The sequence below is a fragment of the Chrysemys picta genome, chromosome 3 (genome assembly GCF_011386835.1).
Source record: "Chrysemys picta bellii isolate R12L10 chromosome 3, ASM1138683v2, whole genome shotgun sequence".
Classification (NCBI taxonomy): Eukaryota; Metazoa; Chordata; order Testudines; family Emydidae; genus Chrysemys; species Chrysemys picta.
This window is the reverse complement of record NC_088793.1, coordinates 176,831,597-176,855,567: the sequence shown is the minus strand read 5'-3', so window position 1 is coordinate 176,855,567 and position 23,971 is coordinate 176,831,597. Positions and strand designations below refer to the sequence as shown.

General features: G+C 42.7%; 1 protein-coding gene across 1 annotated transcript; it reads left to right on the top strand.

Moving 5' to 3' along the window:
* Positions 1 to 371: 371 nt before the first annotated feature.
* On the top strand, positions 372 to 22,611 carry CALM2 (calmodulin 2). The gene is made up of 6 exons (XM_005311468.4): positions 372 to 749; positions 5,672 to 5,702; positions 17,964 to 18,107; positions 18,182 to 18,288; positions 19,173 to 19,308; positions 21,973 to 22,611. The coding sequence occupies exons 1-6, from the start codon at positions 747 to 749 to the stop codon at positions 21,999 to 22,001; spliced, it is 450 nt and encodes a 149-aa protein (XP_005311525.1). The 5' UTR covers positions 372 to 746; the 3' UTR covers positions 22,002 to 22,611.
* Positions 22,612 to 23,971: the final 1,360 nt, after the last annotated feature.

Genomic DNA, 23,971 nt, shown 5'->3' with positions numbered 1-23,971 from the left:
AGGCGAGGCCCGCGTGGGAGAAGAGAGCTATGAGCCTGACGCACCCTACCCAACCAGCTACAGCCTGACTCCCTGGGAAGGGAAGGTAGGGACTCCTCCTGCCATAGCAACTGCAGCAGGGAGGCGGGGACCGAGCCGCAATGCAGTCACGAAGAGCCCAGCTGGCCCTGCTCTGCCTGTGCCACGACCTCCCCAAAATCCCGCTCTGCCGCCCGCCCTGGAACCACTGTAGGCTCTAAGCACCGCCCCCCAGGCGGCGCAATGGGAGGGCGTCGCTTCTAGTCCAGACTGTGCATGTCCGAAGTGACGCATTGCAGGTACGAACCCGCCAATCAGCGCCCTCCTTCTCTAGTTCATTGCCTCAGATACACTTTCCTAAATGTTCCTCCGCCAGGAAAAGTAGCGCCACGCTCGGCCTTGCTCCCGCCGTTCCTCCAGGAGGAACCCTCCCGCTCTCCTGTGTCCGACGCTTTCCTCCGCTGGGGCCTGGGGACAGTGCGGGTACAGATTCGAGATGGGGGCAGGGTTTGTAGATAGGAGAGCGGAGAGCCGGATCTCGTTTTTGCTTCACCGACGGGGGTGGGGCGCGGAGTGATCTTGGAGGGGAGTGAGGAGGTTTATGAGGCATTGCTGGGCAGCGGGTTGGGCTCAGTGTGACTGTGAGCCGAGTCGCAGAGTGGATAGTTAGTGAGTGGTTAGCTACAGTATTTTGAGCTAGTACACCCCCACCGCCAGGCCGAGCCACCATGGTGAGTGCGTGGGGATGGGGTGGGCTGCGGGTCCCCTAGGACTAGCTCCGTGTCCCGGTCCGCGAGGGGAGAAGCCGGCTCGCCGGGCTGCGGCGGGTGGGGTGGGGTGGGGCGGGAGTAGAGAGAGGGGGCGGCGGGGCAGTGCTGGGGTCTGTGCGTGGGTGGGAGGCGACTCGCGCGCGCGGCCCGGCCTTCCCGCCCGGAGCGAGTGGCGCCGGTGCCGATTCAAAATTCAAACTGTCAGTTCAGTTGGCTGGGAGCGCCATGATGCTTGGGGCGCGGGGGGCACATAACGGTTTCTCGTGGAAAGAGGCCCCTGCGGTGGGGGGAGCCGGCAGCGGTGGCACTGGCCGTATCTCGCTCCCCTGGAGCCTGTGTGGCCGGGGTTGCGGGGAGCCGGCCCCGAGCGCTGGCAGCGCACCGCGGAGCCCTGCGGCTGCCGCGGCGCTGGGGAGGGGCTGCCTCCCCGCGCCATCTGTCCCCAGGCTGGGGCAGGGCTCCGGGGCGGGCTCGCCGGGGATTCATCAGCGGGAATCTTCTTTCTTCCCGTGGCGAAGGGTTTTCATTGCGTTTCGGTGACGGCTTCCACCCAGCCGCTCCTCTCGGTGGCCGTGGGCTTGTCTCCCCAGCAGCTGTTCGTTTAGCGTGTCCCGGACACGCTCTGGAGCGAGTGTCCTGAGTACAGTTACCGTAGCTATTGGGAGGTGTCCAGGGAGAAGTACTTTGCCTAATCAGAAAAAACGATACTAGCAAGTGCCTATTACTGCTCGTCTCATTAAAGGAACTTAGGTTTACCGTGCGAAGGAGTCCTTATGTCAGTAGCTGCTCTCAGAGTATCAGTTTGATTCTTAAGCCAACCCCTAAAGTAGGGTGCTGGCTACAATGTAACTGTAGTAGCCCCTTTTGGTGGGGGAAGATGCTAGTTTCACAAGACTCCAGATTATGCCACTACTCTAAATGAGCTGGATAAATACCAGAACAAATACTGTATATCAGAAATAGGTTTTCAATATAGCAACGAAAGAATTTCATGCTTACTTTGTCTTGCTAGTATCTGTTTTTCCTACCAAACCAAAATTGGATTAGCTTGCAAGAGTCAAGCAAGTTCTTAATATAGAGATGGGTGTGACCAGGGGACATGGTGGCATCTTCAGTATGGCTGTGGTCAGTACCAACAGACCAAACTTGGTTAAACTCGTGAAAGAGTATTACTCAAATTGAATGTACTAAACTGTGCATAATGCTTTGCTCACAAGTCCACACTGTGACAGCATATACATAATTACATATGAATCCAGCTATCTAGTTGCTGATTCCGTGCTTCCTAGCAGCATGACTGTGTCAGCACTGGTTATAGTTAACAGGTGTTTCACCTAAATGCTAGGTTCTGGAATACAGTGGCATCTGTTTCTGTGGCTTTCTTTAACTTTGTTCTGATTTGGCTCCTCCACTGCCTGCTGTGGAACCAGCTTAAAATTGTTGAAGTCTGCACAGGATAGCTAGTTCTCTTGTGTAGCTATTGATGGGAATAGTCAAAAGGTTTGACTTAACTATTACACAGTTTTACCTCTAGGGGGTGCATACACTGTTCTGGAGTTGCACTGTAGAACTAGTCCTGTAGGTCTTTGCTTTAAGCTCTCTAGTTATTGTTTTAATCACCTGACCACAGATAGGCACTCAGTATTAGAGCTGCAGTTCAGCAACCTAACATAAAAGATTTAATCTAATGATACCGCAACTAGCTTGTAAACTTGAACAAAACTTTAAGGAAACAACATATTTGAGGGTGCATTGAAATATATTAGAAAAGTTGGAGGTTTTTGATTGCAAACAAAAAATCATCCTCATGTCACACAGATCAACTTAAGCAATGATCTTCTTTAAAAGATGATATTTTTAGAAGAAAAGTCAGAGGTGGAGGAGGCTTTCAGGCAGAATTTGACTTATCAGTTACCAATGGTGGGTAGGAAACTAGCCTTGCAGAGTGGTCAGATCATACCTTCAAAACAACCTGATGGGTAAACAGGTGTTCCTGCAGCAAGGTGTGAATAACCTAAGGTCTGTATATACTGGCCTTAATGCACTGGGAAGTTTCCTAAGGCAACTGTGGCAGTGCACTATTTCGGTAGCTGCTACTCCAGCTTCAGAGCTGAAGACATAACCTCTGCTGTAATGGCTGGTGGGGACATATAGCCGCAGACTTGCTGACTACACCTTCAATAGACCGTCTCTCTCTTATTCCAAAACTTATGTCCACTTCAAATACTGCCACAAGCAGGATAAATGTTCTGGCTAGTGACCTATTGGATGATTTGCATGGTCACTTTCAGAGGCAGGAAATACTTGGGAATCTTAAATTAGGGGAGGGGGAAACACTCAACACATGAGCTGGATATGTAAACAGTATATAGGATTTAGAAACTCCCAGGTACTGACTTGTTTACTAATGAGTGACATGCTCACTACTTAACCTGTTTGTGGAGTGTTTAGTGGGTATAAATCATCTAACATAAAAGTATTGCTTGTTTTGTAGTGTATGTGCTTTGAATGACACTCTAAAGGCAGACAGCTATAATTGTGCAAGGATGTTTTCTATGAACTTGACTGACACTACAGTAATGCACTAGTTTGAAAATATGCCATGTAAGAATTGGATGACTGTCTGAATCTGTCCAAATTTTGTCTAATACACTTTTTGTTTAAAAAAAACTGGACCTGATGTTGAGCCTGTCTAGCTTTTTGCTGTAGGCTAGAGAAGCTCACAAAATAGTGTACATGTCTGTTACTCTGCCAAACTGAGGTGGTGTGACTTGATTCAGTGCTGTGGGATGGGTCACAGGTAACTTAAGGGATGCAATGAGCAGCTATTTTTGATTTTTTTCTGTGGTCATTACTGCATTGTCCATTCATTTTATAGTCCACTTCCCCTCTAAAATCTGTGTATCATAGCCCAATTTTCCTGAAGCGCTGGGCAAATTCACGAATAAATTCATGAATTAAAAGGGGTTATACCAACTTCTGAATATTCCAGTTGTAGTTTTTCCAGTCACTCTTCAAAATAAAAAATTGAATACATGAAACTCTCTCCCATTTTCCTTTCTGTAAATTACCTATTTAATTCACTCATTCCTTTTCCATTGATAGATGGAGTGGACAAAGATCTTTGTTCTCATAAGTGAAATGAGTTTAAGAATAATGGCAACATTAAACTGTGATGTCATACAGTAGTCCTCCCATTTCTTAATTTTAAGACTAGCTTGGTCAACATCACTAAATGAGTGGTCACAATAAAAATGGGGATAAGAGAATCAGTGCTGAAATCTCAAAATTTTTAAACAAGCCTGCTAAGTCTCCTTTAAGCTGCCTGGCTGCACAGCAGCCTTCTTAGTGCTGCACAGGCACTCAGGGAACTCACCTGGGGACCTGCTGGGGGAGGGGCACCCCTCCCTGGGCCCAACTGAGCCTAGCCCCAACCTGCTGCGGCCAAGGCAGCCCGACCCCAACTCTGCTGCAGCTGGGGCAGCCAGGTCTGGACCTGCCAGGGGAGGGGTGTCTATTCTGCAGCCCCAGCCCTGTGGCAGGGAGAGGCACCTCTTCCCTGGCAGTGCCTCTTTTCTTCCCCCTCCCTCCAGCCCAGGTGCTGCTGCAGGGAGTCCTCTCTCCTTGCTGGAGCACCCTCCTGTACCTCAACCCCCTCAGCCCCACCCCAGCCTTGAGCCCCCTCCCACACTCTGAACTCCTCAGCCCCACCACATGAATTTTGTTACATGATGTCACACACCACCATATTGGTGCACATAACAAAATTCATTCCACACATGCGTGGGGAAAAATTAGAGGGAACACTGCAAGCCTGACACATCAGTAAGTGTTTAGAGTAGCTGCAGATTATTAGGTTAATCTTCTGTCAATGGAATTTTAATGGGTAAATTTCTAGAAAGATTCCTTAAAGTTGGAACAGCACAACCTAAGCTGAATGCTGATAATAAATGTCTGAAGCTTATTTAAAGGTCACCTAGACTTGAAAATTAGAGACTTACTAAACTCCTCCCACCATTGCATTCTGTCAAAAGGGGAACTTATTTAAAATTGGCTTTAATGACACTGTTTGTCCTTGCTGCTGGCAAACTGTAGGGCCCCGACACTAAAACAAATAGGTTTATAGGTATGCATCTTTAAACTGTATCGCAGAATAGATTGAGGTGCCTAAGACAAAAGTCAAAAGGTATTAAAATAAAAAATTTAAGACTGATGTTTTAATCAAACTTGTCAGATAAAAATCTGGTAACTATTTGAATACAAATATCACTGTCAAGTACAAGCTGGGTATTTGATCACCAGCCTTTCATACAGGAATCTTTCAACGAACACATCAAGATAATTTTAGGAAATGTTTTGTTTTAGTGATGACTTTATTATTCTCTTCAAAATAGACAGTAGTCTGCTTCTGAACCTAGCATGGAACTTGGAAGAGAACAATGGATAGACCTTACCTATTAAATTTATAGAGACCTACATTCCTAGGTCTTCACTACAGATAATACTGATATACCTATAAACATGGTCTAGAGGGGACTCGATGGCTCAGGAGTCTAGTAATTGGATGTAGGCTCTTACCTAGGTTAACTGCTCTATATTAGCACTGTTCAGTATTTGGTCATTACTAGCTGGTATTTTAACAACCTAGGAAATAAGCTGGTGACTAGTCCTGTTGTAATCAAGATGTGTATTGTAACTTGTTAACGGCAAACTATTTTTTGAATCAGCTCTGTAGCTTTAGGACTAAGCTGGAACATTGAAATGCAATAAGTAAGCCCTGAGGCTCGGGTACCTAAGAATACTTATTTGCAAAAGCATATTCACTTGTGACTCTCTGTTCATTCTTGTCTTGCTGGAATATAACATTATTTTTTCTATTATAGGCTGATCAACTGACAGAAGAGCAGATTGCAGGTGAGTTTTGAGATGCTATAGCTAACCAAAAAAACCCCAAAAACTCCACACTTGATGTTTCACTGAATTGATTTGATCTTAGTTCATGTGGCAAGTCATAATTAATGAGTGAGTTAAATGTCTAAACAGATGCTAGAACTGGGGTGCTGCCCCACACCCTGGCTTGAAGTGGTTTCCATTATATACAGGGTTTACAGTTTGGTTCAATGGCTCTCAGCGCCCTCACTATACAAATTGTTCAAGCATCCCTGTCTCTAAATATAGAAAATACAAACAAGAAGTTGCTGTCTTTAGTTTGCAAGTGAAACTTAGGCTTGGCTTTCCCTTCAGATAACATTGGATGCAAATCAGTTGTCTAATTTTGAGATTCTGAATAATAATTCTCTCCTTAAAACCGTTCAGACCCCATAATATTTATTATTTAATTATGGGGAAGCCTGTTCTTTCAGTCCTACTTTGCATTGTTAAATTAGGCCTATTTTATGACAGCCTCAATATAATGTAGAGCACCATATTCCTTAATTGTTATAAATATTAAATAATTGGTTTAAATATTACTTTGGCTTAATACTTACTAACTGTTCCTTTAAATGTTTCACAAAATTATTGTTAACTTTAGTGTCAGTGCAGGTATGTACATCTCTAAAAGTAAAGCACTAGGTATTGTTCATCCTGAAGCTTTGTCAGTGCTTATTGTAACATCAAATATAAGATCTCATGAACTCTGAGAATTCTGCTTATTACTAATAATTGCTTAACTGGTCTTATTTGCCTTCTACTTGTTGCTCATTTGCAAATTCAAGATATCATAAGAACTAATATTTTAATTTGCTTTTTGTGTAATATTTTAACTGGGGAAGCTACACTATTATGCAAAAAGCAAGAGTTGTTACATGTGGAGACTTCTTGCTTAATGCTGTTACTCTTGAAGTGAGTGTGGGATAAAGAATTTCAAAAGTATGGTCCAGGCACTAAGTTTCCTCACATCCTGAGCTAAACATTGACTACTTGCTGTGGGTGGGGTGACAAGTGGCTTTAATGATTATTGCTGCTTTTGCAGAAGATGAACTAACTCAGGCTTGGTCTATACTACCCCCCTAATTCGAACTAAGGTACGCAACTTCAGCTACGTGAATAACGTAGCTGAAGTCGAAGTACCTTAGTTCGAACTTACCTTGGTCCACACTCGGCAGGCAGGCTCCCCCGTCGACTCCGCGGTACTCCTCTCGCCGAGCTGGAGTACCGCAGTCGACGGCGAGCACTTCCGGGTTCGACTTATCGCGTCCAGACTAGACGCGATAAGTCGAACCCAGAAGTTCGATTTCCAGCTGCCGAACTAGCGGGTAAGTGTAGCCAAGGCCTCAGATTTCACTTAGTCTTAGTCTGTTACTATATTGTTATCTAGCTATACAGATTGCAGATCTTGTTAAAATGGTTGAGTTTGAATGGGGCCTACTGTTTCAGTAGATCCTGATAAATCTTGAAGCACTTTCCTGCTATTAAAAGTATATTTAAATAGCATTAGAATTAGAGGTAAAGATGTTTGTGTGTTCAAAATAAACATTGAAGTCTAATCTTATCTGAGTCCTAAATATAAACAAATCACTGGTACCCATGTTTAAGATTGCTCCTAGGCATTAATTCCATATTCAGATAAATTAAATTTTGGATGCATGTAACCCCTTTCCTAGCACAGTTTATATTCTCAAACCTTTGGGTATCCTCTCAGTATTTTGTTTTGAGCACAATTCCGAAACTGAAGAGCAATGGGACCGTATTGTGTATTTATGCTGAAGTCTGAAAACTCTTGCTAAGTTTTGGAAGTTAAACTGACTTAGAAATCAAAGTCTAAAGTTTATCTAATACTTGTAGAATAGGTACCATGGCAGTAAGACCAATCTAATTCAGCCTCAGGTCTTATAGATAGCTGCTTAAATCTTTTGACTTTCTAAGGTTTTTATAGCTAAAGATTAGTGACTTGTCTGATCATCTGTTGTAGACAAGCTTTGTTTGACTTCTTTACTGGTTGCTTAAATTACGGTGTTAGTGGTCCTCTTACAGGCTGTAGTAGTTTTTTTGTACTGGTGACCTCTGCGAGGACACAGGAAGGTCAATATCTGACACTGTTTCAGGGATAATGCAAACGTTGACAGTCCTGTGTTGATTTGATTGGACAGCAATGACTGCCTGGTGGCTTTGAAATCCAAAAGTGGGGGGGGGGGGGAGGACAACTTGACACCTACATATTGGAGTAGAGAGTTTGAAAAATAGGTCAATTATGGCCTTGCCATGATCGTGTCTAAGGTTCTGTTATGCTAGTCATACGTGTCAAATTACTGATTCTGTAATGCATATAAATCACATAATCCATTTAGTTTACATCACTTTGTCTGCCAGGTTTGATTATGGATGCATGTCCATGACAAGCTTTTATTGGTGCACTAAGATAGAAAAAGTGGATCTAGAGGTGTTTAGGATCTTTCCATCATTTGATGTCTAGTTTCATCCTGAAAATTCACATTAGTCCATTTCAAGGAAGTCAAACTTTGAAAATTCTGTCTTCTGAGAGAGTACACTTTTAGTGTTTGTTTTATGCATTTGACAGCTCTCTTGCAGGCAGTAATATGGGGAAAATATGGTGTTACTGGTATTTTCATGACACTACAGCATTCATTTACAAATGTATTTGACGCAAGAAAAGACTCTATACATGGGCATGAAATCCTCAAACAGTTGTGGAAAAGCCAGTGCAGGTTCTCTAGCCAAATGGAGAAACTTATCCGTACATAAGTGTGGCTGTCTAAGCACATTGTTAGATCTTGAGATAGTAAAATTTGATGGAGATGTTTTCAAGGAAGAGAATGCACAGCCTGGAAATAAAAACTGGATTGAAATTGTGGTCCTGACACTTCAATTTTGTCTCCTAAAATGTTACATATGGGATACACTCTGAATGTGTGGTATACAACTAGTAACTGCATTGTGTAGTAAACGTACTTCAGTGTATCTGAGATGATAGTGGGGGCTTGAGTTCTTCAAACAGTGTCAGTCACTTCTCAGACAAGTAAGTGGTAGCTTATTCAACAAATGTCTTCATCTATGTTCAGACTGACAACTGGTATATACCAGGTGGCTTGAGACCCAATAATACTAATACTAATGTTGAGACTTGGATTTGGTATTGGAAGATTGTGACAGATCCCTTTTAGGCAAGAACTTTTTATTCTTGGTGGTGATGCCCACATTTAATCCTGAAGTCCCAGTAATACATAGATGGAAGAAGGCTTCCGAAGAGTTAAGCTATGGCTACACTACACAGCTTTTAGCAACATGGCTATGTCGGTACAGCCGTGACGTTAAAAGTTGTGCAGTGTAGCCACTGTTTTGTTGGCTCTCCTGCCAACAAAAAACTTCCACCCCTGACGAGCAGCGTTTACGTTGTCTTCAGGAGAGTGCTTCAGCCGACAACATTTTGTTCACACAGGCACTTGTCACCCCAAAACTTTTGTCTGGGGGGGGGGGAGTTCAACCCCTCTGAAAGACCATTGCCCGTGTAGACATAGCCTTAGTGGCAGAGGTTAGTCTCACAATGATATAGAGAACGCTTGAAACTTTTTCATGGCTGTTTAGAAAAGTTATTTTCTTTATTAAAGCATCTGAAGTCACAGTTGGTAGAACTGTTCCGAGTTTTGAACTGCTTGGTGGAGCCATGTAGTCTTAATTTATGCTGAAGTTACTGCTTGGTACTACAAGTTACCTTTCTGCTTCATGGAGGATATGTAGATTGGATTATTAGCCTGTACAGGTACACAGCCTTGTTCAGTGAAGATGGGGAAGAGGTCAACAACAAGAATTGTTCAAAGTTTCTGACACTAACTTAACTAATTTCTGGAAGTAGTTGGTCTACCTGTCTAGCATACCACTTCTGAGCAGGAGCTATCTTTCTTGGCTGACCCAATCTGGGAAGGAGATATTGGGGACCAGATCAACCAAGGGAGTTGCAACACCTAGACAATCAAAGAAACACTGAGGTCCACAAAGCCTGAATTTCAGATGCCTAGGCTTCCCTCTACAATGAATGGGGAGAGAGGTGCCTTAGAACAGGAGTTAAAAGCTAGCAAAGTTGGTGAAGAGCTGCCTAAACTATCCAATAGTAGATGGTGATGAGAGGGATTTATTCTAAGCCCTATCCTTCTCTTGGTGATGCCCATCTAAATTTTGGGCTGCAATTTACAGAAGGCATCTCTTTGCTAATGAAGATGAAAGGGAACTAAATGTCTTAACTCCCCACAACCATCAGAGGAGGTGGTAGCAGTGCCCACCTTCTCTTTTAGGCCAGTAGCTAGAACACTGACCTGATGTGCGAGACCATATTCAATTACTCCCTCAGGCAGAAAGCTTGGAGGTGGTGGTGCCCTTTCCTCTGTACAGATTTTACATGGTACCTGCTCCAGTAGGGAGCCTCTGAGCATGCCTACTTGATTAGGCCCCGCATGCAGCTTAGGTGACTGAATCTCTGGTGCTTTCGCAGGAGCTAGTTATCTGGACACCTAGAGGGAGGCAGCAGTGCACATGCTCAGTCAATAGATCCCATAGGGAACTCTGAGCCCAAGAACTTAGTTTAGGCGCATATAGTTTGGGAGTCTTATGGAGCCTAAAACAAGGAATCAGGCACCTGAATACCTTGTGGATCAGTGTATGGGTCCATTAGTGGAGGAGACTGCTACTTTGTCCAGTAGGAGGACAGGGTACTAGTACATCTGAGATGATTAGGCATTGGTTCAGGAAGCTGTTGTAACAATAAACTAGCTGATGATTTGCTAGTTTCCCTCAGTTGAGTATTTGACTGTCCAAAAAAACTGGACAGTTGACTAGTCAAATATTGGTCAAATATTGTCAAATGGTCAAAGTTTAAATCACTAACAATTTCTTAGAATAGGAACAGAGCAAGACTTTATGGTCTGCAATAGGCTTATTAAGCCTAATTACAAATAAGTTACTTGACTGAGTTCCTTTAGCGTAGAAAATGAAAAACACAATGAAGTGAAGCTCTTAAAGAATACAACAATTCTCTCATTTAGCAGTGTTAGGTTAGTATTTAAATATGAATGTTCAAAACTGAAGTTACAAAAGAAATTAAATAACTCATAACTATATAGTCCTTTTTAAATGCTTGTATGCTAGATAAGGAGTTGGGAAGCTCTTCAAGCAGCCTGATGCTGTGCGTCTTTTCTCTTTGTGTTGGGGAGAAGACTTAAGGTTGGTCTGCACTAGGAAATTAGATTAACCCAAATATATCACTCCCTTAAGTGACATAGATAAGTGACAGACAACTTATCTATGTCAACAAAAAGTGACACAGGCCTTGGCTACACTGGCAATTCACAGTGCTGCACTTGCTGTGCTCAGGGGTGTGAAAAAACACCCCCCCCCTGAGTGCAGCGCTGTAAAGCGCCACTGTAATCAGCGCCTGCAGTGCTGCACGCTCGCTCGCAGCGCTGCAAGCTATTCCCCTCGGAGAGGTGGAGTATTTGCAGTGCTGCAAGAGAGCTCTCGCAGCGCTGGCGGTGCAACTACACTTGCGCTTCACAGCGCTGCCGCGGCAGCGCTGTGAATCCGCGAGTGTAGCCAAGGCCCTAGTGTGGATAGCACTAGGGCAACAAAATTCTTCCATTGACCTACCTACAGCCTCTCAAGTGCACTACCTACGTCAATGGGAAAACACCTCCTGCTGGTGTAGGATGTCTATACCAGTGGTCTCCAAACTTTTGAGGGTAGTGCCTCTTCCCCCACCACCCCATTTTGGGGCTAGGGCTAGGAGCAGGTTGAGGTGGGGGATGGGGTAAGGCAGCTAGGGGCCTGAGCTGCGTGTGCCCCACAGTTGGGGTTGGTGGCTGTGGGTGGGCCACAGTGGGGACTAGCAGCCGGGCCACCGACCAAGTGCAGAGCTGTATCAAAGCTGGGGACATCTGGCATGGAGCCAGGAGCAGAGCTAAAGGTGGGGCAGGGCTGGGTGGCACTCCCTGGCCTGCCTTGGCCTGCTGCACTCCCCCGAACATTCCTCCGCACCCACCTAGAGGGGCGCATCTCACAGTTGAGGAACCTCTGTTGTACACTGAAGCACTGTAGCATCTCAGCTGCACTGTTATAGCGTTTTAAGCATAGATAGGCCCTTTATGATTGTAAACCCTTTCCACTCCCTTCTGAGTTAACGTCTGTATGTTTATCTAGTTTAAATTGCAAGATCTTCAGGGCAGGAACTGTCTTAACTTGTTAATGTGCTTTGTAAACATCCATGTACATTTGTATATATTTGTATGCCAGGCCCACATGCAATGTTTGGGTCAAATCTAGAACAATCAAGATACTTAACTTTCAGTTAGTTCATTTTCGAACAGATGTCATTAGCATGTAGTGGAATGAGAGATCAGGACACTTAAATAGGCTTGCTAACAGATTGCATCATGGTGCCATCCAAAGCGTAGGCCACTGTCTACGTCAAGGCATTCTTGCTGGAATATTTGACTGGTCAGTTGACCAGCTTGCCAAGCCTACTTTCTGTTTCGGGGAAGACTGAGAAAGTGATACCTGTACCTGGTCAACACCTGGAGAATCTAAGATTCTTTAACCGAGCCAGTCATGTTTTTAGCCTGGGTATGATAGACTGCTCTCATCTCTTGGTCAACATCAATATAGCTGAGTGCACAGTCTCTCACTTATCAGCTGTTTTTATACTGTTGAACACAAGAGATTGACACTTGTGGACGTTGGCAAGGCCCTGGAATGCCTGCAATTTGAGTATGAAGAAGATTCTACTGGGTGATCACTGTGGGTACCACAAGGCTGAAAGGCACTACCATACTTGTGTGCTACAGTGCTCTAATGTGTAGATGACCCTCTGTACCATTTTTGGACCACAAATGGCTTGCCTCTGTGTCAGGCTGGCACTGGGGTCTAGATGAGTTCACTTGGATTAGTGTTAATGTGGATATAATCATTAGCATTACCCTCCATTCAGCTAATCTAATAGAAAATGACTAAGGAGATACTGACTTTTTGATGAAGTCTGACTTTTATTACTCAAGTAGATAGAAAAATCATGAGTCAGGATTTTTGACTGAGCCTGAGTCAGGCTCATCAAAAAGCATAGTTATCTAAAAATAATAGATTTGGTGTTCTTTTTATTTGCCTTCTGCTTTTTGATCCATTAGGATGCACTGGGGTCACATTTTGAAACTCTCCACAGCCACGAGGGCTAGAAAGTTTCTTTTAAGAATGAGGGCTGAAATCATCAAATATCCACTTTGCGTTCCTTAAAGCCCCAGCTCCTGGAGTCATCATGAGACCAATGACAAAATCATGAGTTGGCAATGTGAGGTCCACAGGTGCCTCCAGAAGTCAAGGTAGCTGTATTGGCCAAGAATGTGTTTTCATGTATGAGACTTGGCCAGGAGTGTATCTTCTCTCTGTGATGCAGCTCTTGTCACAGTTAGCCATGGCTTTGTCACCTCCAAATTGACCTATTTCAATGTCCTTTACTTGAGGCTACTCCTGAAGACCATTTGGAAACTTCAGCTGGTACAGAATATAGTTGCCCACTTAGCACTGTTTTCTGTAGAGTGTTTTATATACCTTTGATCTATAGAGGGATTGCCCTGGCTTCAAACGCTTTCATATGTTTCATTGTGATAGATACAGTAATAGTTGTCAGAACACTGGAATTTACTCTCCCCACTATTGATCCACAGGACCCTGAACATGTGTTAAAGCCTATTTCCTAGACTTTCTCATTGCTGTAATGGAGGTGGGAGTGTCCCTTTTCACAGGGAATGACTTACTTAACTGTAACTCTTGTGGAGCATGCTAACAGGTAGCTGCATGTAAAATAAATGTTGAGTTGCAAACTGGTGATATAGTGAAGTGGCTTTCAACCAGGGGTCCAGGGCCCTCTGGTGGGCTGCAAACAGGTTTCACGGGGTCCACCAAGCAGGGTCAATGTTAGATTCACTGGAGCCCAGGGCAGAAAGCCAAAGCCCTGCCATGCAGTGCTGAAGCCTGGGGCCCAGAACCCTGTCGCCTGGGGCTGAAGTCGAAGCCTGAGCAACAGCTTTGCAGGGGCCCCTGTGGTGTGGGGCCCTGGGCAGTAGCCTTGCTTGCTACCCCCTAATGCCAGCTCTGGCTTTTATATGCAGAAAAAAGTTGTTGGGGCACAGCTGGGCCATTGAGTTTTGAGTGGTGGCTCAGAAAGAGAGAGAGGTTGAGAACCCCTGTTACAGTGCACTTCTGATTTTTTTTCTGTTAACATGTGCCTGTGCTCACTTTAACAAAAGCATGAATTTAACTTCTATTGAAGTGCCTTGGGACAGTGGTTCTCAACCTTTCCAGACTACTGTAACCCTTTCAGGAGTCTGATTTGTCTTGCATACCCCAAGTTTAAACATACCGCTCTTAAATGACTTGCTTACAAAATCAGACATAAAAATGTCATAGCACACTATTACTTGTTGATTTCTCATTTTTATCATATTACAAAATCAATGGGAATATACATATTGTACTTCCATTTTAGTGTTTTTATACTGCTCTATATAGTATAAAAATTGTATAAAATTTTAGTTTTTTATTGACTTTGCTAGTGCTTTTTATGTAGCCTGTTGTAAAACTAGGCAAATATCTAGATGAGTTTATGAGCCCTCTGGAAGACCTTTGTGTACATGTACCCCTGGTTGAGAACTACTGTCTTGGGATATTCAGCATACAACATATGAGTCTTAAGGCTTGTCTACACCAGCAATTTACAGTGCTGCAACTTTCTCACTTGGGGTGTGAGACACCCGCCCCCTGCTGAGCCCACAAGTTTCAGCACTGTAAAGTGCCAGTGTAGACAGTGCACCAGCGCTGGGAGCTATGCCCCTCGTGGAGGTGGGTGTGGAGTTTTTTTGAATACTTACTGTTGAGAAGCTTAGGAAAAATCCACACCCCTGAATGACACTGTTAAACTGACCTAACACCCGTTGTGGACAGAGCTTGCTTGACAGGAGAACTTTGAACTTTCCTGTTCACCTAGCTACTGCCTCTTGGAGAGGTGGCCTGCCTTGCGCTTAGCTAGCAGAATTTTCAGAATATTTTAGTCATTAAGGCTCAAACCAGCTTCATGCAAAGAAAATGTAAATTAGTAGTCAAACCTTACTTTTAAGTTTAAATTGGGTGCCTGTTGCCAAAGGTAGATGTTTTTGGTATGGACTCAAACAGCTTTGTTACTGGATTGTACAGCCAAACAGTGTTTTTTTTTGTACAGTAACTCCCCACTTAACGTCCTCTTGCTTAACGTTGTTTCGATGTTACGTCCCTCCTCCATTACAGAATATGCTCGTTTAAAGTTGTGCAATGCTCCACTATAACATTGTTTGGCTGCTTGCTTTGTCCACAGCTGGTAGCCCCCTATCAGCTCCCCTACACCCCCACCCCAGTGCCTCCTGCCCACCTGTAAATCAGCGACTTCCCCCCTGCTCCCCTTGCCTCCTGTCACAGCAGTCAGCTGGTTTGTGGCATTCAGGAGGCAGGGGAGGGAGGAGGCTGCATGCCGCATCCTCGCTCCTTCCTCAGCCTCCTGAATGCCGCAAGACAGCTGATTGCCATGGGCAGTAGGCGGGGAGTTTAAGGGGAAGGAACTGATCCGTGGGATCCGCCAGCGGGCGGGAGGCACTGGGGTGGTGGTGTAGGGGGGCTGCCAGCCTGTTTATTACCTGTATTAAATTGCTTGTTTAAAAAGTATAATGCCTTTTGTCTGGCCAAAAAAAAAAAAAAATTCCCCGGACCTAACCCCTCCATTTACATGAATTCTTATGGAGAAATTGGAGTTGCTTAACATAATTTTGCTCAAAGTCGCATTTTTCAGGAACATAACTACAATGTTAAGTGAAGAGTTACTGTACTAACCTTCCTTAGGGAATGTACTTGGTATTTGGGAGTACTTGCAGGTGTCCTTGGTACAGTAGGTAGCGGTGAGGCACTCCTCTCTAAACTGATCCTTAATCACAGTTTCTTAGGGCTCTGAATGCTTACTTTGAGCAGTGCTAGGACTGAAGCAAATTAATACCTACTGGAAATGCTCACAATTGCACTTAACCACCTGAGTGGATTGATTACTATTTCTAGTGAAGAATAAAATGCAACTGAGCCCTCAAATTGAGCTGTAACTATTCTACAATTGTACAAGAGCCAAATACTTCTGAATTCTTTTCCCTTAAGGAGGAAAGGTTGCTGTTCAAAAGCTACTTTCGTCTAGGATATTGTGACTGAAATAGCTGTAACTGCCTACTTTAGTAATGTACAAAAGTATTAATGTTTCATCTACAGTAGTATATGAAAAGGCTGCTAATGAAGTCTCAATCTTTTGTTCCAAGTCTATTCGGTTTTCAAATTGTTCCTGTTTAGTGACTTACGGTGCTGATAGTCACAAGTCTTAAACATGGCCTTGCTTGGTTAAGTTTGGCAAGTGGATCAAATAATGTCAGCTGACCATCTATTTGACCAAAGTCAAATGTTAAATATTCCAGCAAGAATGTCCTGATTTTAGATGGCCACCTTCCTTTTGATTGCATCATGATGTATTTTCATTTTTAGAATATTTCATTGGCTTGCATTTGAGTTAAAACTCAGGTGACTTGTTTTTGAGTTAGGCATAAGTATCTGAGGCTCTTCTGGCTTCTTGTCGTAAGAGATGGCTTGAACCTACTGCTTTCAAGTATCTTATGTAACAGGACTTACCAGTTAAAATCAAGCTACATGTTTACTTGCAAAACCTCTGCAAGTAGACTCAAATGGTTTTATTCACGTCAAGCATGCTTCCTTTAGATCAGCAGAAGTAGCCAATTTCTGGATGGCTCTACTTTAAATTCTCTCAGATGGAGTATAGAATACACTAATGCTAGGGCTAATCAAAACAAATTGGAAAACTGAAATTTCGATAGAAATTGTTTAATTTTGACTGTTACTAGTTCTAATACTAAACTTTAATCTATGGCTAACCTTTTCATATTAGAAAAATAGGCACATTTCTTAAACACAACTCCTTCAGTTAGGGAGAAAGCTCACTAGGTACTGATAGATGGCCTCTCCATTTTTATGCATGAAAGGATTGAATTACATTTAGGGTTTCCAGTTCTAGGTGGAATTCACTCCAGCAAATATTTAAGAGCTTTTCTTAAACTTACTATGCTCTCCTTCAAACTGTAATTGAATTGTTCTGTAGATAAGCCTGGTAGACCCAAAGACTCTGCTGGGAGATTTTCTACTCCTGGTGGAATTCTGCACCACTGCACACATGCAGAATTTGTCCCCTCACAGATTTCTTTGCTGCCCTGCAGAGAAATGTCCCCCACACACACATCACTCCTCAGCTGTGGAGGGATCGCTGTACAGGGAGCTGCTCCCCCATCCGCCCAATCCTTGTGCAGCCAAACCCCCCCAGACGCTTCCGCAGAACCTCACTCTGCCGGATCCAGACCCCTCCCACCCCATGAGTCCCATTCCCCCTGTACCTGGATCCCCACCCCAATGAGCCCAACCAGCTGCACCTGGATCCCACCCTCATTCCCCCGGCATCTGGAACACACACACACACACCCCTCCCCCCGCTGAGCTCCAACCATCTTTACCTGGACCCTCGCAGCATCTCATTAACATTGCACCCAGAACCCCCCTAACAAGCCCCTGTGCAGCCAGATTGCCCCACACCTGGATCCCCCACTGAGGCGCCTGCACCCAGCTAGCTCCATGCAGAACCCTCTCAACCCATACCTGGCTCCCTCCACATTTGGACCCTGCCAGACTGAGCGAGCCTGCCTGCACCTGGCATGGAGGGGCAGGTCCCTGGGGTGTTTCTGGGGCAGGCCTGGTCCTTGTGCTGTCAGTGTTGGGTGCAGCCTCACCGCTGAGTCAGTGTCTCGGGGGGAGCTGCAGATTGATCTTCCACCTCTGTGCAGCCAGTGGCCTTTGCTCCCTATGCCATGCTGGAGCCCTCCACATTTGACACAATTTGCAGAATTTAATTATTTTGGCACAGAATGCCCTTGGATAATTTTCCTTCAAAGCAAGGGCTCTAGATTCAATATTCTAGAAAACTAAATTCAGTTCCTGAAATAACCAATAACCTGTAATCTAAAACAGGAAACCGTAAATGTTTATAATTGATCACAGGTGATAGATTTTTAGACTTTTTGATTATTAAAATGCCTAATCTCTTGTCTTGTCAAACAGAATTCAAAGAAGCCTTTTCACTATTTGACAAGGATGGTGATGGTACTATAACAACAAAGGAATTGGGGACAGTGATGAGGTCACTTGGTCAAAACCCAACAGAAGCAGAGTTACAGGATATGATCAATGAAGTAGATGCTGATGGTAAGCTTTCTAAAAAGCAATTTGTTGAAAATAAATTTCTTAAATGTGTTACTAATAACAGAATTCTCTTGCAGGCAATGGCACAATTGACTTTCCAGAATTTCTGACAATGATGGCAAGAAAAATGAAAGATACAGACAGTGAAGAAGAAATTAGAGAAGCATTCCGTGTGTTTGATAAGGTACTAAAGTATCGTATAAGGTTTGCAAGTTAGTTGAGGGATTGAATAAAACAGATTCCAAATAACTCTTGCCACTAAATCCCAAATGACTAGTCTAGAAATCCTTTATACAATAGTAAGATCATACCTAGTCACTACTAATTGCCACTATTGTTGGATTTTGGATGATCCTTTCATGTAACAAATAGAAGGCCTGGACATATTTTAGGTGCTAGTCAGTGGGAAAGTACTTCTCCTATTTGGGGTGGCTGTGAAATCTTAAACCTCCTTGGGAGGCATGTTACAACACTTAATGTCTACGTGGAGATCCCTTTCAGGAGTTTCACGCAGTAGTCACATTTCAGGAGATCTTTCAGTAAGGCATTTGAGTGCCTATCTAAATGGTCCACATACTTGTTAAAGCTGGAAATATAGCGTCCATAAATTTACAGGCTCTCAGCAGTACTAAACACTTTGGCTGCACTAAAGCTGCTTGAATTCAAACAATGGCTTGTTCCTCATACTTGCAAATGTACGATATCAAAGTAGGGTTGAGAACTGCAACAACTTACTGCATGTACATAATTGTTTATAGAGGAAATATCAAACCAGACCACTTAAATTTTCTTGAATGGTATAGCTGATATATGCATATTAAGTCAGTTGTACAGTTAATTTATTGGCTCTGCGTTTACTTATGAATTACTGAGATACTACTGAAAACAAATCTGACATGGTCACTTGCCCTCTGGAAGTGGTGATGTGATGGGGAGAGCAATTAGCAACTCTTCTGGACAAAATTTAGGAGCTTCTCTAGAATAGAAGTACTGTATGTAGAGTAATTTCAGAAGTTATTTGGTTTACACTGAAAATCTCTTGAAACGGTTTTAAACTTGTTTCTTTAGGATGGAAATGGGTATATTAGTGCTGCAGAACTTCGCCATGTGATGACAAATCTTGGAGAGAAGCTAACAGATGAAGAAGTTGATGAGATGATTAGGGAAGCAGACATTGATGGTGATGGTCAAGTAAACTATGAAGGTAAATTTCACTAGAAACAATGGATTCTTGTTTTCTGGTCTGAGGAGCTACTTGGTGGATAAGGAGGACCTGAAGTGTTCAACTGAAGTCAAGCTTCATTCAGCTACACCAGATTACAAGAATTTATGTTTATGTGGGAAATGTCTCCTGTATATATTTGGTACCATTTAAATCACTCCAACTTCTTAAATAGCTTCATAAGTGATTCTTTGGCTCCCAATTATAGATACCAGTTTACTGCTTTTGCTTCTAGAGATGAAGGATGGCAGTGGAACAGTTATACAGACCAGTTAAATTCAGGTGGCTAATGCAGTGTCATAAAATCCTTCCCAAAACTAACTCAACCAGAACCAGTAGCTCCTTCCAGTACAATGTTGTACAGAATGAGGAGATGAGTTTAACTGGTGGCTGTACATATATTGCATTTCAGCTCTACCCCAATTAAAGCTATTAATAGAAAAACCATACTAGGAAATCTAGTCTGAAATCTGTCAGGAGTTAAATCTTAGACTAACTTGGCAGGAGGCGAAAATCCCTTAAATCCAGTAGTCTAAAGAACTCTAGACTTAACAAATATATAAAGTATTTCATATGAAATAGTACAGCGGTGACCTACTTATACCAAGTTTGTGTTCCTTACTCACTGGTATCCTGAGACTGTTTGCTTGTTTTAAATCCATGAAAATTTTAAAGTGCCAAAGAGGTGTCAAAGAGGTACTATTGTTTGGAATGAAGCTGGATAGTGTTAAGATTTCATTTTATCCTTGGGAACTATACATATTGTAAGGACCCTAGTTGATCTCATGTCCACAGATAATTCCTAGCTCAACTCTAGGGCAACCAAGGGAGTCTTCATGGATACCTAAAAAGGAATCAAATCCTTCGGCTGTAACAGTCCTTAATATTTTTAGTCAGCTAAGATTACACACCTTTCTGTATATCTTTACCTTTGTAAGCTTTGGCTTTGGAGTGAGAAGCCATTTAATTAGACTTGCTGTTAATGGGACCAAAGTTGCTACTCCAATTTATATGGCAGTAAGAGGGTAAGCAAACAACCATTTAGATTTCTAGCAATTAGTTGCTTGTTTCTATAACTCTGTTACACTATCAATCCTATAGATTGTCAAAATGGAAATAACTGGCTAAGTCTAGCACTAGTCCTTGTACTCTCTACATCTGAGACATTTTTCACAGAAAAGGTTCCACTTTTTCCTGAAGCAAAAAGGCAAATTTTTAGAGGGCAACTAACATTAAGCACACTTCAATGGCCAGGACCAAATAAATCATGTTTCACTGCATACATAAAATCTAAACCCTGAGAGCTCTATTTTAGTAATTGTTTCTTTCCTTTTCTTCCCCCTTATGAATGGCTAGTCCCCTACCTTGAAGCTAAAGCAGGGAAATTAGACCAGAGTATGAAGAAAGCGCATGCAATTAAGGACTGATTCCACCTCTCCTGCCATTCTTCCCTCCCCTACCAAAAGAGAAGTGTGCTGCTCATTTGAGAGAGCAGGTCCCCTTTCTTCCAGCAGACTTTGTGGCTCCTTCTCCCTGTGCTGCTCAGTGGCTAGTCAATGCCCCCAAGAGCATGCCAGTTAATGTCTTCAGATGCCCTCAAACTCCACCCCATCAGCATGCTTATCCCTAGGTCAATGAAACCCAGATTCATAGATTCTAAGGTCAGGAGGGACTATTGTGGTGGTGTATTCTGACCTCCTGTGTAACACATGCCATAGAAATTCCCCAAAATAATTCCTAGAGCATATTTTTAGGAAAAGCATTCAATCTGGATTTAAAAATTCAGTGATGGATTCTCCATGACCTTTACTGTCAAAAAGTGCACCTTATTTCCGGTATGAATTTCTCTAGCGTCAACTTTCAGCAATTGGGTTGTTATCTTTCTCTGCTGTATTGGTGAACAAAATAGTTGTTAATGGGCTCTTGATGTAGATATTTAGACTGTAATCAAGTCACCCCTAAACCATCAATTGCTTCATTGGTTCATATTGCAGCCTCTTCTGTGCAAACACAATAAACAAAAGCTAGTTATTTCAATTTTGTATTTCATGGCAGTTAACTTTCCCTCTCCTATGAAAGTGACTGGTAATGCAGCCTTTGCCCAGTAGTCAAAGCAGGCCAGGTAAAATAGTAAAATGAAGGGAAATAGTATTGTACAGAGTGGAAGTCTCTTCAAAGCCGACAAATATCTGCAGCTGCTAAGCATTTGCTAAAGATATGTCAAAGAAACCTTCTGAAAACTTAATTATGGCCTTCTAGAGGTCTGCTAGAAACATTATTTCCTAACTCTGGTATGAGGTGTAAGATAAGGCCCCAAAACATTATGGGACTCAATACCACAAATGTCCCTTATGTTTTGTGGGACAAGCTGACCCCCAGTAAGTTTAGAACTAAAACTCCAGCAAATGACATGCTGATATGCCGGTCACAGGGTTCTTCTGGAATAGAGTGCTGGAGAAGATAGCATAACTTCAAACCTCTTCCTGCAAGAGGCATCTCAGACATTCACTAGCACAGTAGCTCTGTAAATACAGTAATCCTTACCATTTGTAGAGAGGGTGATTCCTTTCTGTTCTGAGAGCCTGTAGTCTAATTGCATAAGAACTTAATTTGTAAAATACTAATACAACTTTTTTTCCTTTGCAGAGTTTGTACAAATGATGACAGCAAAGTGAAGAGATTGTACAGAATGTGTTAAATTTCTTGTACAAAATTGTTTATTTGCCTTCTGTTTGTAACTTATCTGTAAAAGGTTTTTCCCTTACTGTCAAAAGAATATGCATGTATAGCAATTAGAATTCCATTCCTCCATGTTTTTCTCCCTTTATCTTACTGTCATTGTTCTGATAATTTTTTGGAAAATTGATCAAAGTTACAAATGTTGCATGTGGCTTACTCTGGATATTTAAGCCCTTCTGCACATCTAAAGTTAGTTGGAGTTGATCAAATGAGGGAACATCTTGGTTATGCCTGTTAAAGTAGCTTTCTTTAGGAAACTTAGCATGTTGTTGAAATGTGGAGCCTTAACTCTGCGTGGACTATTGATAGTTAACAATATGAAACTTAAAAGTTGCACTATTGCAAAACGGGTGTATTATCCAGGTACTCGTACACTATTTTTTTGTACTACTGGTCCTGTACCGGAAAAACATTTTCTCCTATTACTATGCTTTTTAAACTTTTCTTTAGCCACTTATTTTCAAAAGAATCTGCTTATGGCACAATTTGCCTCAAATCCATTCCAAGTTGTATATTTGTTTTCCAATAAAAAAAAATTTCAACTTATCCATATTGTTTGTGTATCCTTGTATTATTTATGGCATTAGACTAGCAACTCTGCAATGAGATTAACAGCCTCAGCATGCAAGCCATGATTTTCTTGTAGTGGATTAGATATTTGTTAAAATGGCTTGTAAAGAATGCTGAGAACTAGTGTCTTGGGGAAGTGACCGTTTTTATCATGTTAATCCTAAATTTGGCGAAACTATTCTAGGTAGTTCTATAAATAAATAAAATAATGGAGATGTCCTCTCTCCTAGAACTGGAAGGGACCTTGAAAGGTCATAGAGTCCAGCCCCCTGCCTTCACTAGCAGGACCAAGTACTGATTTTTGCCCCAGATCCCTAAGTGGCCCCCTTAAGGATTGAACTCTCGACCCTGGGTTTAGCAGGCCAATGCTCAAACCACTGAGATATCCCTTCCCCCCCCCCCCCCCCCCTGTGACTTTCTGCAATATTTTGTCTGGAAGGCTGGAACTTTTATAGAACCTGTTACTATGGTCTGACTCCCTGTCCACTGTCTGAAGCCTTTCTGCTGTCAAACGTGATGAATCTGTAGTTGACCTAATTAAAATTGTTTGCTTTCCTTGAGACTGATGGGACTTAGTCAATACTCAAAGTAATTACTAGTCTCAAGATCTTATCAAAAGGAAACTCCAGAGAGCATGTGCTTGTAAATACTTTAGGGTTATGACTTAGACTTAATCTAAAGCCAGATATTTAAAGTTACAAAGAGAAAAGTCCTGTTTTACAGATTGGCCACGATTGTGGATTGTAGCCATTAGCAAAGTTGAGGTATGTTGCAAGTAAACAGGACACAAGAAAATTCACTTCACTTGGATATGGACTAATTTAATAGAACCCTGAACCCTACATGTACCACAACACAGAAGGCACCATGTAGCTCTACTCTCAGCTGCATCACATCTTCCACTTGGAAAAGCAATAATGGTGAGGGGGCTCTCATGCCAGAGGGGCAGGAGTAATAGCTGACGGCCCTGTTCACTCAGTACTTACACTATCGTCTGGGCAGGTGGATATGGCTTTCGTGCTCTCTTCCTGCCACATAGTCTTGGAACAACACCTCAGGAAAAACCAATAGTGCTTACACATTGCCATGCATGTTGGCAGACTGAAGAGCTGATGGAATGGGATGGATGTGGGGGACAAATGCACAACCTCTTAAAGCTAAAAATTAAAGTGCCTTTTTCCTTTCCATTTCACGTCTTAGATTTGTGTAACATTAACAGGCACAATGATTACCTAAAACCAATGTAATTTAGATACTTTTTAGTTTACTCATGAATGGCTGTTGTGTAAAAAGTGTGTACATATCCTGAAAGAGCTCGAAACAAGGCCAGTGACCT